Source organism: Saimiri boliviensis, chromosome 2, assembly GCF_048565385.1.
Source record: "Saimiri boliviensis isolate mSaiBol1 chromosome 2, mSaiBol1.pri, whole genome shotgun sequence".
Classification (NCBI taxonomy): Eukaryota; Metazoa; Chordata; class Mammalia; order Primates; family Cebidae; genus Saimiri; species Saimiri boliviensis.
The window spans coordinates 48053695-48073033 of NC_133450.1; the positions used below are offsets into that span (position 1 = coordinate 48053695).

General features: G+C 41.6%; 1 protein-coding gene across 5 annotated transcripts in view; it reads right to left on the bottom strand.

The window, feature by feature from the left end:
* Positions 1-1625: 1625 nt before the first annotated feature.
* Positions 1626-19339, bottom strand: part of STXBP6 (syntaxin binding protein 6) — a 248897-nt gene continuing 231183 nt past the window's right edge. For all 5 annotated transcript variants that reach the window (XM_039469268.2, XM_010334980.3, XM_074393274.1 and 2 more), the window contains 2 exons: positions 9908-10065; positions 1626-2697 (listed from right to left, as the gene is read on the bottom strand). In XM_039469268.2, coding sequence (XP_039325202.1) covers positions 2674-2697; positions 9908-10065 — 182 coding nt within the window. In that variant the 3' untranslated portion in view covers positions 1626-2673. The remainder of the gene's footprint in view (positions 2698-9907; positions 10066-19339) is intronic.

A 19339-nucleotide genomic window follows, 5' to 3' on the forward strand; every position in this document is an offset into this window, starting at 1 on the left:
TAATAATACTAGTGAGAAATACTACAGCTATATTCCATGAAGAAGTGGTAATACTGGAAAGTTTCTTTCCTTTATGAGTTGTCCATACAATTTGATAAGTCCTTCACAGAAATGCAGTATCCCAAAATTCATAGAGAAGTGCAGAAATGAAACAAATGAAAAGTCTTCAGGCAAGCTCAACCAAACTGGTCCCAGATGATGAGAGTTATTTGAGCAATTGTGTCTAAGTTACACTGTATTAATATTTTATACTGCAGCACCTTCTACAAAAGGATAGCAAAGAACTTCGCATGTGTTATCACTGGGCTCCTCTGCAAGAGGCTGGGAGGTGGAGGAGGGGAAGGGATTGCTGCTACAGCCCTCTCTGCTGTGGGGAGGTCTAGGTAGGACTTTGACACTGAGAGGTCAGAGGTATGAACATAGTCTGGAAACTAATCATTAGAGGAGGCTAATAAAGATTCAGATGGGCCTTCTTCTAATTCAGGCTATTTCCAGTGAGACTTAGGTCTAAAAGGATAAACAGAGAGTGAAGAAAGAGGTTAAGACATGGAATACTCATATTTATCAAGAGTAACTATACATAATTCTACCAGGGAGGAATAATCTTAGGTTTGACAGTATGCTTATGACCTCATCCTCAGCTACTTTAGAAAAAGCTCCCCAAACACTGTTAGAGTTGGCAACCAATTCTGTTCTTGAATTTGGCCGATTGTCAGGGGGTTTTAGATTTATCCTTTCAATTATTTATACCAACTCTCTATCTCTGAAACCAGAATCCAATTTGGAAAGACAAATACATCTCTCTCTCTCTCTCTCTCTCTCTCTGTGTGTGTGTGTGTGTGTGTGTGTGTGTGTATGTGTGTATATTCTGAAGTCTGCAAACAACATCTATTTGGAGTGGTATTTGGAGCTTTTTGTAGAAATTAAAATAGCTTCCAGTGGTACTCACCAAATGTCATGTTCCTCGCTTTTTTAAACTTTTAAGACACAAAAAGAAAGTATAAAATATTATAGTTAATTTATGTAGTTTATTAAATTTTATAGAGAGTTTTCTTGAATTGGATCATCTAAAAGGATTCTGAAATTTGTCTCTGACAAATCTCATCTCCCTTTTAATATGAACTGTCTAATATTTTTTTCCCCTAATAGACACACTTTCTTTCTCCCTGGGAATGCTTTTTTTTTGGTGGGTGGGGGGGACTTAAGCTATTTAAATCAGTATTAACAATCCAAAAGTCACCTTATGCTCCTATGTAAGAGGCTGCAATACACATAGACTCAACTGGCAAAATGAAAAGGATGGAATAGATAGGGGTCCTCAAGATTCAGGCAGCTTAAAAATCAATGTGCTGCAGTGGTAGGCTTACAATGTGTCTGGGATGTGCAGCTTGTCTCCTTGTTTCATAAAAAAAGCACAGCTTTTTTATGTTCAGCATTTTAACCCTTTAGGAAACAAAACTTCTAGACTCTAAGCCCCTTTATCTTGAGTAATAGAAAATCAAGAGGTGTGTGACCAGCTGTATTGAAACTGACTGCAATGTAAAGGCTTTCTGACAGTGGTGTTTTATATCAGACCAGGCAAGGTGCAATTGCCATGAAATGCAATTTGTCAAGAAACTCACATATTAAATTACATTAAATAAATAGCAAAAACAACATCAAAACTTCCAAAATCCAGATACCAAGAAACTAAAGGCCCTTTCCCAAGGACATTATGATGGTGTCTCTAAAAAAGGCATGACTGTAAAAAGACAAGAAAAATATTTTAAATGTAGTATATTTTCACATTATCACTGACACAGACCTTTATCTGGACAAACCAATTTTTGATAAAAATATAAGCACTTTTCCATACCAGTGACCATCACTGTGATAATGACAAGAGAAACATCTGTGAATACACAGGTTTTAGGTAGGTTTTTCTTCAGGCCTTCACTCTCAAATTTTTATCCTTCACATGACAATTCCAAATAAACATCCTGGAAACAAGTAGCAGGAGTATTTAAACTGTAACTCAGGACGGAGATTTCTATCTGTGATTCTGTTTCTTTTTTTTTTTTTTAAATACTGGTGATGGTTCATGCAAAAGATTACTATGCAAGGAGCAAAATCTAAGACTGCTGTTTTCCCCCAATAAATCCAATTGTTTTCCACAATGTAGAATTTTAATCTTCAAATTAAGTGTAGCTAGGACAGTGAGTGAAACTAATCACTGTTTGACTTTTATTTTCGTCCAGGAAAAATAACGTCTGATGTCACCACATTAAAACACCTTCCTGCTTACTTAAAAAAAAACAAAACAAAACATGTTGCCAGTGTAGACCCAGCTCAGTTTATCATTTGGTCCAAATCTCATATTCAAACTACAAAAAGTATTTTTTTAATAAAGAAAACATATTAAAAACATACGCATACATACGTACACACAGTGGGGGGAAGAAAACCCAAAATGAAGCTGATGCTATTGCAGCATTTATTAGCAAGATCATTAGGGAAATGTATAAATGCAACACCCTTTCTTTCACATTAACATCTGAAAAGAAAAAACAAAAACCATTCTAAGTGTCCACATATTGGGAAACAAGAAGCAAGCAGAGGTCTGGAAATCTTGTAAAAACTGCTGAACAAACTCTTCGGTTTCTCTTAAGAAGGGTCACCAGGATAGGCAGTTTCTCAACATTTGTGCTTCATGGCAAGCTAAGGAGAGAGAAGAATGAGAAAAGAAAGACTTTAACAGCAGGTATTAGCAGGGGATTTCACTGTGCTGCACCATCTTCAATGTCCACAATGAGAAGCAGCACCAAGATTCTATACTCTGTGGCAGATCACCATTACTAATTACAGTGGCACTTTTAAATGTGCAACATTTTCTCAAATTGTTCATGGGACATTTCATTTGTTACTCTTCCTTATGAGAGCTTTGCTGGTGTATGCATCCAGGTGGAAGAGCGTGCTGTGTGGTGTTCTTTCATTGCACTGAAGGAACAAATGAAAAAACCAATGGACAGGCAGAGTGAGTGAATTACCCTAGGAACAGCTGGGGTTCCCAGCTGTCCAGGAGAAGCAACACTCTTGAGTTGTAAGTACTCAACTGGCATCTCATGAAGTATCAAAAATCAACAGCCTTTAAAAAGACAATCTACAACCATCTACTTAATATGCAGTCTGGATATTCAAACAAGTTCAGAGCACTTCACAATTTAACTGTTATTGACAAGGGCCGAAACACACCAAATTCCGACTTTGATTTATGCCTTTCCCTTTGGTGTTTGTAAAACATAGTCTATTGAAATGTTAGGTCTTTATAAAGGGGAACATCAAATACCACAGTATCGTTCAATATTTTCCCAAGCTCAGCCAGCCCACCATAGTGTACTGAAGGAAATGATATGCAGGTACAGAACATAAAATTTGTCTTTGCTTTTCTTAGTCAGATCTTTTCCAAGGAGTCCATACAGTGAAGGGAACCAGAAGGCAGAACAGAGGCTGAATTGTACTCTTCATGGCTCCAGAGTCTGATATTAAGGATGTATTCCTGTGGTTAGGGCTGGGAACAACTGGGGTTAGGGTTCCGTGGCTCAGCAATCCTTTGAGCAAAGAACAGGTGATTCTCTGCAGGGAATAACTTTTCAGAAAGCCCTGTCATCTGCATCCTGACCAGGCTCTCTGCTTTTTAAGAATTAGTAAAGCTGATCCCGCTGATTTCACCCAGTGGTGCTCTGCATCATTTTGGAAGGTGTCACGAATCCAATTCTCCAGCAAAACTCAGGGCAACCCAAGTCTTTCCTTCTTGATGTTTTCAGCAAATAAGTTATAACTCTGGGGCTGCCATCCCAGCTCAGCCACCAAGGCAAGGTCAACAATCAGGCAGTGCCCCCAGCCAGGTCTATCACAGGCACTGCCTATGGTTATTGGATCAGTCCTCCTGTTGCTAAGTTAATCTTTGCTTGGGAAACCTCAGCTAAAAGAGCTCCTGGTACCTCTGTCTGGTGATGCCAGTGAAGACCTCCACAGATCTTCTGCAGTTCTGATGCTGATGGTCAGTCAACTGTCAGACACAGGGTTTGGGAAGTTCCAAATGTGCCCAGGATATCATGCTGAGTGATGTGAGTTCTTGCCAAGAAGGGCAGAGGTGGCTAAGGACTCCTGACCTCAAAGAGTTTATAGTCCAGGAAACACGGTTGGTGCAAATGGCAGAGCCAGGGCTCTAGTTCAGATCTGTCCCACTTCCTGGCCACACTCTGAACCTCACCACTGTATGTCCTCTGCTTCTAGTTTTTATACATTATTCAGCAATGTGGATCATCACATCAACACAGAGCGGTTAAGTGTTGTGCATAATAAATACTGACCATAAATATTTGATCAGTGCTGCTGTCCTGGTATTCAATAAGCTGTTAACTTTCAGCTAACGGGCTTGTGCCAATTTACCCACAGCCATTCATCTTCAGCAGTGATTGCGCTGCTGTTCAAACCAGACCCTGGTAACCAGGATAGTGCATCTGGAATGGAGCTAAGGGGAGCCTCTAGGCCCCAATCAGCTAAGATTTGCAAAAATACAGTTAAGACTGGACATTTTGCTATTTGAGGTATTGCCATGATCCAAATGTTTCTGTTCCTCCAAAATTCTTATGTTGAAACCTAACCCCCAAGGTGATGGTATTAGAAGGTAGAACCTTTGAGAAGTAGTTAGGTCATGAGGGCAGAACACTCATGAATGAGATTAATGCTCTTATAAAGTGGCTGAAGCAAGACCCCTCACTGCTTCCACCATGTGAGGACATGATGAGAAGACGCCATCTATGAATCAAACAATGGGCCCTCACCAGACACTGGATTTGCCAGTACCTTGATCTTTGACTTCCAAGCCTCCAGAATTGTAAGAAATAAATTTCTGTTGTGTATAAATCACCCAGTTTATGGTATTTTGCAGGCTGAATGGACTAAGAAAGTAGTATCATTTTAGTTTTTGATTAAAAATTCCCTAGGAATTAGGAGCGCTAGAATATGGAAGGCAGGAAGGTAGAGCAGAAAGAGCACTGCATGAAATGAGGTCAGGATACCTGCTGCTACAAATCTGCTGCATGACCTTCAGCTGTAAAGTCACAGTTGCTCTACACCTCAGCCTCCTCTTATGTCTATAAAAAAGTCTCTGACTCTAAATGCCAATGGGTAAATTTAGGTGTCAGAGTTGTTAAAATTTAAAATTTCCTTTTGATGTATTTTGTGTTCTTAATATCTCATGGAAAGATTTCTCCTTCAATGCTATGCACATAGTCTACTTGTTGGGAACGACTTTCGGTGTCACAAAAAGAGTCAACACAGGGACAAAGGATCCCTCAGCAAGGCTAGTTTTACTTTCTGCAGAAAGGGTGTTGCTCAATGGCAGTCTGACCACAAGAGCACACCAGACAAAGGAAACACAATTATTTTGTCTGCCTGCTGCTGTGTCCAGTTTACATTGGCTGGAACTGGACCTCACATTCTATGCTTTGCCTGATTGACTAACAGCTTAAAACTTTCCTAAATAGGTAAGTAGGAATAGAACAAAGAAAAGAGGAAGTTGCACAGAGATAGCTAAGGAAGCATTTCCAAATAAGGAATGGCATGCATTATGGGCTGCGGCTTGCCCAGGCCTTTCTGGGCATGTCTGGGTAAGTCCAAGCAGCTGGAATAATGGAGAGGGACTTTCGAGTAAGAAGCTGTTATTCTTTAAAGCCTAACATGAAAACTTTGTAGAAGAACTTCTTTATTCCTTACACTATTCAACCTAAATAATGATAATAATAAAATCATGATGGATACCAGGGAGATAGAGACCGATGCTCCTGAGGCCCAGACCTGCGCTCATTAGGTAGCAAGGACAGAGGCAGCCATTGCCTCCTGGTGAGAGAAATGCCACACACCCTTTCTTCCCCCCACCGACACATAGGATAGTGCAAAACAGGGCAGGCCAATATTTTCTTCTGCAGGAAATGTCGTCTGAGGATGTCTGGGTGTGGGTGATACTCTTGCCTACTGACGCACTGCCCACACGGGGCCGTCCAAGCACTGCACATGCTGCCACATGGTGCTTCTTGGGCAAGGGCAAGTGAGGAGACCTGCTTCTGCGGTTGTGGTGCACTTTCCTCAGGTTAACTTTGCACGAAGCTCAGAGCTCAGGAAAGAACCACACTTCCCAAAACCAGGCTCACCAGAGTGGAGGTGGGGGAGTCAGGCTGGGGAGAGTGGGGTAAGGATCATTTTCTATCTGCACTGTAGACGACAAGCACCTGCGTATTTTGAAGTCAGGGTTGTGCAAAAGTGATCCATTTGCTCTTGCACTTGGGTCATTGTAGGAGTCCTGGAACAAGTTAGAAGGCCAAAGACCCTTTTCTACTGGAATCGAGAAAGGTGTACCAAACTCTCCAGCTGGGGTTGGGTGCCCTTATTCAACTGGGAGCTTGAGGAGCTGCCACCTGGCATAGCCGTTCTCTTCTCGGAACTCTGCCATGTGTACTGCCCCCGACTTGTAAGCACAGCTTACTTTTTCTGAGTCAACAGAGCCACGCTTGTCTAGGGGTAGAATACCTGGGTTCTATCTCTGAACTCTCCCCTCACCAGCAGGCCTGGTTGTGGCTTGGCCAGTAAAATGACATTTTCGTCGTCAGCCTATGCTAGTGGGTCCAAATCAAGAGCCCTAGTCCCTGGGAAAACAGCCACACCTTATCTAGAGAGGTCAATCTGCTTGTTAGGAATACTGCCAGTGCCGGTGATTCACAGGCACACATCCTAGTTTCAGACAGCTGCAAGTCTGGCCATGACACTCTCATACTCTCATACACATTAACAGACACTAGTAGCTCCTGCTCCTCCCCTCAGGATTACCTAAGGGAGGAGAAACCAAAATAAACACAAGCACTGCCCATGCTGCCCATGCCTCATCCCTCCTGAGTGAAAGCAGGTACCTACTAAGCATAAATTTTCCTGCTGGTCAAGCCAGAGGCCCTTTTGCCTTTGGTGGCCGCCATTAGTTTCTATCCTGACGGGTCCTGTTTCAAGGCCTGATTTGTGTTTAGATAGCATCAACATTTAGCAGGAGGCCCTCCCATACCCCTTTCCCTTTGGGTGTGGGAGATACAAAATCTTCTCCTCCATTCTTTCCTGTCCCTGTGTTGAGGATCCTCAGTCACCAGTATCAATTAACCAGTCCCTTTACAGTGCTCACCGTTATAACACAGCGAGCATAGAGTATCAACACCAAGACAAAAGTATGCCAAATTGCAGGGTCTTTATTGCTGAAAGCCACAGAGGACTCACATCTCTCCAACCCGTGGCCCCGAAAGGAGGGTGTCAAGACCTTTTATGACTGTAAACCACCTCGGGGGTGAGGGTGAGGGGCGAGGGTCGGGGTGAGGGGCTTTAGACATTCTGAGGGCCAGTGGACTTTGGACATTCTGCAAATCACCTCCTGGGTGGAGATGAGGGTGAGGGGCTCCGGACATTCCAGTGGATTCCTGGGTGGAGATGAGGGTGAGGGGCTTCGGACATTCCGAGGGCCAGGGGACTTTGGACATTCCGATTGTTACTTAAGTGGTTCACAGAAGTCAAAATAAGCATCAGTTTAAACATTGTCTGGGTAGGGTGGAAATTACAGACCTTAGTTACTTATTACAAGTCGCAGGGGCCAAGATGGCATGGGTTTGGACTGCTTGCCTGTCACCTTAGGGTTACAGAGAGCAGTTTCAACAGAAAGCCGAGGTATGGTTGAGGTATGCAGTTCAGAGGGTGATTACCATGTCATACTCATTATGTGACTGAATAGGACAGGGTTAGTAGAAACAATTTTTAATAATTATAAATAATTTGGATTTATATGTGCTACATACTGTACTAATAGCTTTGAACTCATTCAATTCTCTGAAAACTCTAGAAGGTAGATACTATTCTCCTAAAGAATACTACTCTACTTTCCTGATGAGAAAACTGAGTCTTAGAGAAATTAAGCATTTGCCCAAGGTCACCAAGATGGTAAAAGACAGAGCAAGATTCAAACACAAGATGTTAACTACTATTCCATGTTGCTTTCCCAACTACCTAGAAAACTTGGCCACAGTATGAGGGAAACAGGGCCACCAGGGCCAAGAACTCAGGCCATCTGGTTAGGTTATCCAATCCAGTGTTTGTACAGCCCCCTCTGGGAGGCACGCCTCCGTAGATGACATTCCAGCTATTGTCTACGCCACCTTAGGAAGAGCAATTTCACAATCTTCCTTGGTAACCTGGTTCATGGTTTAATCATTAACCTAAACTCTTGTTTTAGCAGAATTTTATCACTGCACAATTGATTGCTCTATTCTGTGTGGGAAGACATGAAAGATATTACCCTTTCCAGAACTGAAGACTGGTATGAAGTTATTCCCCTTAGTCCTCTCTACCCAACTCAACAATTTAAATGTTTCCCCAGATTTCCACTATCCGTCTCCCACTGAAATCACGGAAGCTGATGTTGTTAAAGAAGCTGAGGCTGTAACTAGCATTTCCATGTCATCATTATCTCTGTGTCACAGAGGCTGCAGAAGGGAGGAAGGAACTAGGGAGACCTGAAATCCGGGTTCACTCCCTTTGCGTCTGCAATAACAGCAGCAATCTGAGGCTCTGGCCTCCAGCAGGACTGCCTGCATTTGCAGACAGATCTGGTCAATCTCCTTCAAAGAACTCCAAATGGGCCCACAGGCAACAGTGCAGTAAGACCCTGTTATGACAGAGAATGAATGAGGCCACAAGACAGCTGTGCAAAGGGGATGCAGGAAGAGAAGGCAGGAGTCATTGGCTCAGAGCTGGATCCCCAGCTGGACCTGAGCGTAAGCCTCCAGGAGAAGTCACCGCAGCTCAGCTGGGGATATTTTTCTCATTGCTTTTCTAGGTTGTCCATCCCTGTTTCCTCAGCACAAGTGGGGTTTCTGTTAAAGCCATTTTTTTTTTTCCTAAAGGTCACCTGAAAAGTGTATTGGAAGGGCCAGATCATAAGTCTGACATGCCAACACAAGTCATCAGCAGATGTTGTTTCTGGAAGCCTAAATTCAAACCATTAACCAGAAAAAAAACTGCCCTTTGATCTGAAGCACAAGAACAGTAATAAATCATCTTTATCTCTTGACCAAGAGGGCCTCTCTTTCTTTTGGTTTGTGGCTGCCTTAGATAGCTGGCTGCCAATAAAAACTCCCCCTTTCCCTTCTGAAAGGCGCAGTTCTCAGTGAGTGTGAGAATGTGCAGAGTGCGTGCTCAGTCAAGCAGGAAATGCTGTTCTCTGGATTCAGGGCAGCACGGAGTATGGCAGGCAGCTCAGCTCTGGTCCAGTCAAGTTCAGAGTCCCAGAATCGCGGCCCTGACATAAGAACTGATCCCTCTCAGAGGGAAAACTAGCCTTGAGGTGCGTAGTGCCCTGGGACTAGGGCTTACTTTGTGTCTGATGAAGAGATAAGGACACAGTGCTAGACTCAGGATGAGAAAGGGACAGGCTGGAAAAGTAAGCATGTGCAGCCTCACATCCTCCACGTGTTGGCTAAGTGGGGCGGGGATATTCGAAGACCTGATCTCTTCTCCTCCACTTCCCATCCTGTGCCTTGAAACTTGACCTCTAAACTTCTGGGCAAGAACTAAAGATGGTCCATAGTTCCTAAAGATCCAACGTTAAAAGCTTAGAGAGGGACGAAGACATCAGAAAAGAGCCCAAAGAAACCAGGTACAAGAAGAAATTTTCCATGACTGAGGTGTTTAGTAAGTAGCAGATGGGAATTACATAAAGGGGAAATAAAAAGCTTAATTTTCTCTCTCATCATCACAGGAAAACACTGAAATAAAGTTTCTTGGAACTGTAGCTCTGCAACATCCCAGAGCTGAGAAGCCTGCCCCTCTTTTGGCCCACCTTGTGCGCAGTTTCTGCAAACTGCTGGGCGCTGTTCTTTAGGTCTTCTGTCTTCTCCTCTGCTCGGCCTAATCGTTCTCCACGCTCATTCAAGGCCTGGCTTGCCTTCTGCACTGCGCTGGTAACGCTGTCGGCCGCTGAATGGAGGATGCTGTTTCCTGAAAGAAGGAGAGCAGGAGCATCAGAAGCTGGCTCAGCTGACCCACAGTGACCAGACTCCTGCAGGGTGAGTGCCCTGTAAGAGGAAGGCAGGTCACACTGCAGAAAGGCCGTTCGTCTAGTGTCTAGGAAACAAGCTGACATTTCTTTTGATTGGGTTTGACTGACGTACTTGCACTAAGAACACCCACTGACGGCAGGACCTAGGAAAATCCTAAATGCTTCTTTACAATCCCATCACCGACATGCCAGTCATTTCCATACTGCCAGTATTCTATCTGATGAGGTTCAAAAGGATGGGGCCTATCTGGATTTAGGACTTGTCTTGCAAAGGTAAATGACAATGCTGACAGGTTCACAGAATTAGGCAAGTTCAATGAGACATATCTGGATCTTATGCTATTTCCTTTTGACCTGTGGTTTTGGTGAATCAGCCACAGAACTTTTCCAGATAGACTGTTCTATATTCCTTCCAGCTCTTCCTCTCCATTTTACCCCTTCGTCCAGGAAGTAAAGAGCATCCCCGAATGTACAGCTTCATAAAAGCTATGATCCAGTCTCAAAGCTCAGAGTAGATGTGTCTGCTCCTAACCTTGAACTCTGTACCATGGCTTGGATGGTTGGGCCTCCTTGCTTCTCTCTAGCATGTGAAATACGGAGCCTCGGGACTGTACTTAACCAGCAGGTACAAAACAGTGATAGAAACCAGCCCTAGAAGATGGATGCCTAGAGTGATGATGCCACGAAAGTTGAAAGCCATCACATCTCAAAGGGTCATGACATCCCATTTGCCAGGATTGGGCAGCAAAATTCAATAGTAAAATACTTGCCAGTGCATAAATCACTGAGAAATAGCAACTTGCAAAATGACAACCAAAGGAAATTGATAGCTGTATTTTGTTAACATTGAGTGTAAGATATTTAATGGCATTTTATATAATGGCTTTATGTCTTTGAATAAGTTTATTACATCATTTAACTTTGTACCTGGGATGGATACATTTAGCCACAGACAGCTTTTAATAGAAATGCAAATTCCACTGGTCTCTGCTGCAAAGGCTTCTTAGTTTGTCCTCTGTGGGAATAGTCTGTGGTTTGTGGAAAAGGATCTCAGGCAAAGAAAGTGCCTAGATTGGAGGAAGCACTTAGTAAATGTTTTTTTTTTTTTTTGAGACAGAGTTTCGCTCTTGTTACCCAGGCTGGAGTGCAATGGCGCAATCTTGGCTCACCGCAACCTCCGCCTCCTGGGTTCAGGCAATTCTCCTGCCTCAGCCTCCTGAGTAGCTGGGATTACAGGCACGCGCCACCATGCCCAGCTAATTTTTTGTATTTTTAGTAGAGACGGGGTTTCACCATGTTGACCAGGATGGTCTCAATCTCTTGACCTTGTGATCCACCCGCCTCGGCCTCCAAAGTGCTGGGATTATAGGCATGAGCCACCACGTCCGGCTGTAAATGTTTTTCATTTTTCTTCTTTAGTGGTAGATTTCAAGGGATTCAATTATGCACTAAGGAGAGGAGAATGGGGTTAACTCAGTGTTACTCAGTTAAATCAAGTACTACATGAACCAAGATAAATCAGCACAGATAAAGAGGGAGCAGAGGAAATGCAGTTCTGGGCAAATCTGGTTGAATGCAAGGTTGGAATCAAAGGTCTGAGAACAGATTTAGGAGGAGAAATCTTGGTCTGCCTTTGCTTTCATGTGATACTCATAAGCATGATAATAGCCTATCCATGCTGCTTAACACTTGAGTAGCACTTTGCAATCATAAAGCACCTTCACAAATATCTCATTTGATTGTCACAATTCCACTGATAAGACTGAGACTAGCAGAGGTTAAGTGGCTTGCACAAGACTGTATCACTAGGGAAGTGACGTGGATAGCACTTGAGCCTGGTTTTCCAGTGACTTTTGCTTATTCTTTACCTTGTTCTTTGCAGATATGGTGTTGGTCCAGAGAAGCCATCACTAGGACAGAACTGTGGGCAGACTAGCATACAGATAGGTTTTGACAGGTTATTTCCCAAGGTAACACCTGACTATTTCTGTTCTCAAGGTATTCCCTCTTGGTAAATTAAGAGTTATTACCCATGCCACATAGAAAGTCAAGTGTTCTCAAAAAGGAAGAGGCCAACGAGGTGGAACAGAAGATGGAGAAGGGTACAGAGGAGTAGGGAGAGGGCATAAGAAAATCTCTGTTTTTTTGCCTCCTTCTATATATTTACGGTTTGGCCACCAGAGAACTGGGAAAAGATAGGGCAGGGAATCTGCAACCTCACGGCTAGGAATAGCTGCATCAAACAGAAAGGATTTTAGAATTAACTGCTGTCAAATTAAGAGGGTATATAACCAAGACTTGCCTTTTCCCACTGGAATTGACCTGTATGACCTTCACATCATGTTTCTGGAATGAACCCACTACACATAAGCCATGCTGCTTTGTGGCTTAAAATTAATCTTGCATGTAATGTCAAGTAACATCACACTCAGTTTTTTATGATACTGTTTAGCCAGGAGTCATTGTAACTCATAGAGAACAAGATGCTGTCTTCACTGTTCGCAGATGACACTGCTGACTGCTACCAACAGGGAATCCACCTTCAGTTATTTTCAGGCATGATAATGAATTTGAACAAATTTCATTTCCTCAGTTGAATAACCTCCTGCAGTTTCAATTCTACCCACATTTCAGGTCCCGTGAAGTACCATCACCTTTATTAAGCTTCAGGTCAATTCCAATCTCTCCCTCCCCTCAATTCCCTAAACAATATCTTTATCCTTCTTGGGTACTTAATTAAGTACAATCATGGGCAACTCGTCTCCTGCTTGACTTTTTCACCTGAGGTGCAATGACTTCTCAGCTGGATTACAAATTCTTGAAGTGCATCATTTTGCTCTATTCACCATTTCCTAAATCTTTAATATTTCTTCTCTCGACTTAGATCTGCTGACTTATCTTCTTCTATCTGGGATCAAACTGTAATCCTAGGGTCCTTTCCCTCACTCTCTTCTCTTTTGTATTCTATAAACTCTCTCTGGAACAATCGCACCCAGCTCCTGACTTCTGTGACCAAATCCTTATTTTTCACTAGGTCATGCTGCTGAGCTCCAGATCCATATGTTTTCTTATGGAAAACTCCAGCAGAATGACCCGAAGTCATCTTGAGTTCAGTAAGTAAAAACCTCATCTCATTATCTTTCCCTTCACACCTGCTTTTCCTTTGGGTCCTCAGCTTGGCAAAAAGCCTCAATATCTGCCCAGCTCCTAAATCCAGCCAGAAATCTGGGAGTCTATTCTAGACACCTTCCTGATTTTTATCCCATACAACTAAAGGTCACCTTCTATACAGTCTCTACACTCTGCTTCTTTACTATCCTCTTGCCTCACATATACACATGATCTTTACATCTATGTTAATTATTAGAAATGAAATTGCTCGTTCAAAGGACACAAGCATATTTTAGGCTCTTGGTATATGTTCGAAATTGCTTCCCTGAAAGATGTATTCGACATTCAAAACTATTCATGAAGTTCATACTATGTGCCAGGCACTATTATGTTGACACAATTGGCAGAATGACTCGAAGGGAGTGATTTGTCTGATCTGTAAAATGTGGGTTGTGCCATTTGCTTCACTACTGTGGAGATGAAGATATACACACAGTATATGCAGGTACTCAATGGGAGTTTGTCCCTCCACTCCTCTTAAGATTGTATCTTCTCTGTAGGTAACTTTGAAAAAAATGGCACATCTCACCCAATTCCATTGCATCTTTCTCTCTCTTCTCTCCTATCTTAGGGCTAAGTGTTTTGAAGCTTGCAGAAGATACTCCTTACATATCTTTGCATATCCTGCTATGTGTAGTGTAGCATGTTGCTCAGAGAGGGTGTTGAACACATATTTATTAAATCAAGGCATGTTTTGTAAATAGGATGCCTAACTCAAAAGTTGGGACCCCTCATATTGTGCTGAGTGCAATCTGGAAATAAAGCAGACTCCTGAGGCAGACAGCATAGTAATTCTTTCTAAATAGACAGGAAGCATATTAATACCCAAATTTATTCAAGCAGTCTGAAAAGCTGTTAACCATGGCAAATAAAGTCAACTACTTTTGGAATTAGTCTCTAGAGAGTGGAGCAGAGACCAATCTTGCTTCATTGATCTTGCCTTCATATCAGTTCCACTTAATGTGTGATTTTAAAAATACATATACACTGGCATCTTTTAAGGTAAGTGATTTAGAAGACTTCACTGAGAGAGTAACTGGAGATAAAGCTATTGCATTGTGTTCAATCACTGAGAACACAATGAAAATAAATTTAAATGTATAGAAAAATGAGAGAATAAAATATATTGAGAAGTGACAAAAGAAGAGAAAGGAGGAAACATTTTTAGAAGCACATAAAATACATCAATAGTGCCGGGCGCGGTGGCTCAAGCCTGTAATCCCAGCACTTTGGAAGGCCGAGGCGGGTGGATCATGAGGTCGAGAGATCGAGACCATCCTGGTCAACATGGTGAAACCCCGTCTCTACTAAAAATACAAAAAATTAGCGGGGCATGGTGGCGCGTGCCTGTAATCCCAGCTACTCAGGAGGCTGAGGCAGGAGAATTGCCTGAGCCCAGGAGGCGGAGGTTGCGGTGAGCTGAGATCGCGCCATTGCACTCCAGCCTGGGTAACAAGGGCGAAACTCAGTCTCAAAAAAAAAAAAAAAAAATACATCAATAGTTCAATTATCAACATTATTTCGTATTTCATTTGATCACCCTACACATCAGGGTGCATCTTGGTAATTAAAATCCCGATTCTATTGCTAGTAAAAGGCAATTTCAACAGAATTTTCAGCAGTTACTTCTATAAAACACATATAAAGATATTTGAAATGCAAAATATTCATCCTGTTTGGAAAATAAGGCAGCAGGAAAATAATCTAAAACATAAATAATCAGTAAATATATGCCCATCTATACTCAGTGCTGAGTCAATGGGCTCATCTAAGAACACTCTTAAAGCAGAGACTTCTTAATAGTTTTGCTTGGACTACTTCTGTTCCACAATCCATTTAACCACTTAAGAATTAACTATCCAATAAACCCACACTTATCTAAACTAACTTAGAGGAAAACCAATTTGAATTTTGGGAAAAAATATATGTATTAAACAGATTTGGGTTCCAACAAAATAAACACAAGAATTGGATATCTATGATATTAAATCTGTTCATAGGCTAGGAACATTACTGACTCTCATACAGTATGCCGAAAGTATTCAATAACAATTTATTCTCTGAGTAGATGAAGTAGGCCCTACTCTATTCTCATCTACTGAGTTATTTTTCTTAGCAAAACCATTTTCATGGGGAGTACCTAAGCTACAATTAAGTCTGGTTCAGTATTAAGTGACAAGCAAATTAATTTCACTGGATACAAAAAGGTAGGATTCACCTAAGATGGTGTTTTTCTCTACTTTCAATCTGTGAGAATTTTACTGCTCAGTGGCTCTATCACTAAACACATATGAGCAAAAGAAAAGTTACAGAGAGATCTGGCTCCCTGACTGCCTGGTCTCCTTTAGGTCTGAAAGCCACTCAGTACCACTTAGACACTGTTCTGCTTCCTGTGATGAGTGGCTTTACTTCTGCCCCCATCATTGGTAATTCAGTTGCAAGATAATCATGATGCTTCAAAGAAGGCTCTGCTTAGTACTGTAACTGTCACTAAATATTTTATAGATGAATAATAATTTAAATAATAATGACGATATTAGCTTTTGCTTCAATGAACAGAGTGAGTAAATGCAAAGGCCTGCCAGGTGATAGAAGTTGGTTCTTAATTCACAAAGTCCATTAATCATCTGTGAGCTTAGGCAATGCCAAGCTCTTTCTATATTACACTGACTAATCAATCCTAAATCACATCACTGTATTTAAATGTTGGACAACATTTAATTTCCTCTTCTAAGATGAAGATTCTTCCAAAAAGTTAAATTTCATTCATACTTTTGTGGTAATGACTAACAAGAAAAATTCTTTTAAAATTCTGGTTACACTGAGCCTTTCCGAAAGGAAGAGTTGTTAACCCAAGCTGGGCAGGATACAGTGTGAACATCAGCCAATCACAATCACAGAACAGCTACCATACTAGGTGGCAGGTGCTATGGTAAGATGTTACATTCCTCAAAGGAAGATATTCTTACCCTTATGTTACAGTTAAGGAAACAGATGCCCAGGGAGGTGAAGTAGCTTACCCAAGATTAGCCATGTACTGACTCCAGAGCTCTTACCATCTATGTCAGCATTTGCCAAAGTGGTTCTGTGAGTTACAGTGCTCCAAGGAAAACTCAATTCTATGGCAAAATGACTTTGTGAAATGAGATCTAGCCTTGCTCCTTTATTGCAGAACTTTGGAAAAACTTTAATAAGTTTATGTAAACTGTGCATGAAAAGGAGGTAGGGGTAAGAGCAGGAGAGGTATGGTATGCAGAACAACTTAGTAGGGTAATCAATTCTGCAGAATTTGTTCTCAGAAATGCTACAATAGATGATATTGATCCCTAAGTTAAAGGAGGAAAAACAAATAAATTCAGGCTGTCCTCATCAATTCAGTAATAGACAAGTCATATAATTACATTAAAAAGGCTTGCTTTAAAGAGGCTATGGAACAGCTAGCATGCTCAATGGCAGTTTCAGAATTATCTTTTGTCTCAAGTTGGTGGCTAATTTCAAGGACCAAGAAACTTACTTGTTTCTTGCCTGGAGCTGGCTGACAAAGAAAAATTGACTCAGTGCTCAGGAATACTTTGTAAGACCATAAACGCAAAAGCCTACTTGAAGAACACCTTGGAATTATCGATTTCTGTTGTTACCAAGCGTAGAATGGACCATTCTATTAGGTCTTCTTTCAACGTTATTAAGGTAATGCATGTTCCCAAGCCACAGGCATGTCTGCCCCAGAGGCTATCTAAAGCTTCAGGAAAAAACCAAATGCCCCCTCCCTGTCCTATAGACAACTATGAGTTCATGCTCTCCTCTCAATTCATTGTTTAAATATTCTCACTGACAGGGTTCAAACATTTAGGATTTTATTCATGTCTCTTCAAACACTTAAATTCAGGATATGCAGAAAAACTCATGGGTATCTTTAGTATTAACTTAACCTTCGTTCTTATGAATAGTTATAGGGCATCAGGAAAATGAATTCAATAATACTTCTTTGGGGTCTGTTTTGTTCAGAGATTATCAGGCTCTCAGAAAACAGGGAACATTGTTCTCAGGTTAAAAACCTAACTTAGCTCTAAATTTGGTAAAATGGATTTTGTTCCCTGTCTTGGGTTATGTTTGCTGACAAACCAGCTGTGATCTACAGGTCTCTGCTTTTATTACAGTTGGAAGCTAGGGACTTTTACTCTAAGAACTGTAATTTCAAGTCTTTATATATACAATTTGAAAACTCTCTGTTCAACATATTGGGGCTCACTACTTACTAGCTGTATGACCTTGAACAGCTTACCCTTTTGCGTTTCAGTTTCCTTACATGTTCTAGGGATTGGTCTAGAATTCTCATGAGGTTGCTGTGAGGAATAAATAAGCTGATGTGTGAGTGGGGCGTTTAGAATAGTGTTTGGCCTATAGACACTCAACTTTAGCCATTACTAACGAGATAAACTTGTTATCTGGCACTGGAGAGTCTTTCTGTTAAGCTCTCTACTAAGTTCATCTTTCTTTCCCTATTCTCATCACCATGAACATTCTTGAAGGGGTCTGCTTCTACTGTTACTCTCATACGCCACAATTTTTTGAACTTCCAGTGGGCTATCCATGTTAACAACACTGTTCTTTCAAACTCACCAATGACCTATCAAGTCCACTGCCTATTTTAAGTTTCCTCCACTTGGCCATGGGACCACAAATTGAAGGCCACATAACTACTTCTGAAGGCCGTTCTTTCTCTTTTCTCTTGGCTTTGGCTTCTAAAACACTATTTCTTGATCCACACCACCACCCCCTCTCCGCCCCAATCACTTTGATTCTTCCTTCCTTCCTTTCCTGATTAGAGATACAAGATCAGAAAGGAGGCTTGAGCCTGACTTTGCCAAATACCAACTATGTGGCCTGAGATAAGTTAATTTCTATGAGCCTATGCTTTCCCACTGGTTTAATGTCAATAAAAAACATTACTTATTTTTGGCAGGGCATGGCGGCTCATGCCTGTAATCTCAGCAGTTTGGGAGGCTGAGGCGGGCAGATCACTCCTGGGAGGTGGAGGTTGCTGTGAGCTGAGATGGAGCCACTGCACTCCAGGCTGGACAATAGAGCCAGACCTTGTCACAAACAAATAAACAAATAATCAGTACTTATTTTTCATATGAACTAGTGTGAGAAGTAAATGAAATATATATTTAGCATAGGGCTAGTAGTGCAGTATGCGCTCAATGTACTCTGTATCATTAATAACTGATTCATTCTTGCTCACTTATTGCAGAACAAATGTGTGCCAGACACTGTCTATATCCGTCTGCTTCACAAATTAAAAAAACCTTAATATTAACCCAATCTTTTCCTCCTTGCCCTTCCTCTGACCTGCTCCTCCTAAATTCATTGTGTCATTTAATGGCTCTTCTGTTCACCCAGTCTTCCACTCTCAGCTGACCTGACTCTTAACCTCTCCATCATGTCCCACACCAAAATGCTCACGGAATCCAGGACATTCTCTCTCAGCAAGGGCTCTTTACAGCCCGCCACGTTATTTCTAGCCCCTATGGTACTGTAGGTTTTATTTCAGTCTTACTGGACAAAGACAGCAGACTGAACGGTGTTTTTGCCACCAGTCTCTAAGTCCTGTAGTACCTGATCCTTTTTCTGTACTGCTAACCTGATCACACCACTTTCTCATTTCCAGGCGTTGCTGGCTCATCCACAATACAACATAATCAAGAAGGCCTTTCTTAATCTAGTTCCAGGCTATTCGCTTGCCACCTCTGCAGGATCCTCAACTTTTATCTACTGCCTCACCGTTTATTGACAGATTATAGAAAATCCTTAAAGTTTTTTATTTTTATTTTTTTTTATTTTTTACCAGTTTCTTACTACATAAACCATATAATAAATTTGAAAAAAAAATGTGAATAAAGAGCTTAACAAGGAACATTGCATCCAGTTCTGTTTCTAAGGGTGTTCCGACATTAGCAGTAGCTTTTTCTTTTCTTTTTTTTTTTTCAGCATCATTACTGAAATGCAAACCTCGCACTCAGATTTTGGTGTCTAGCAATG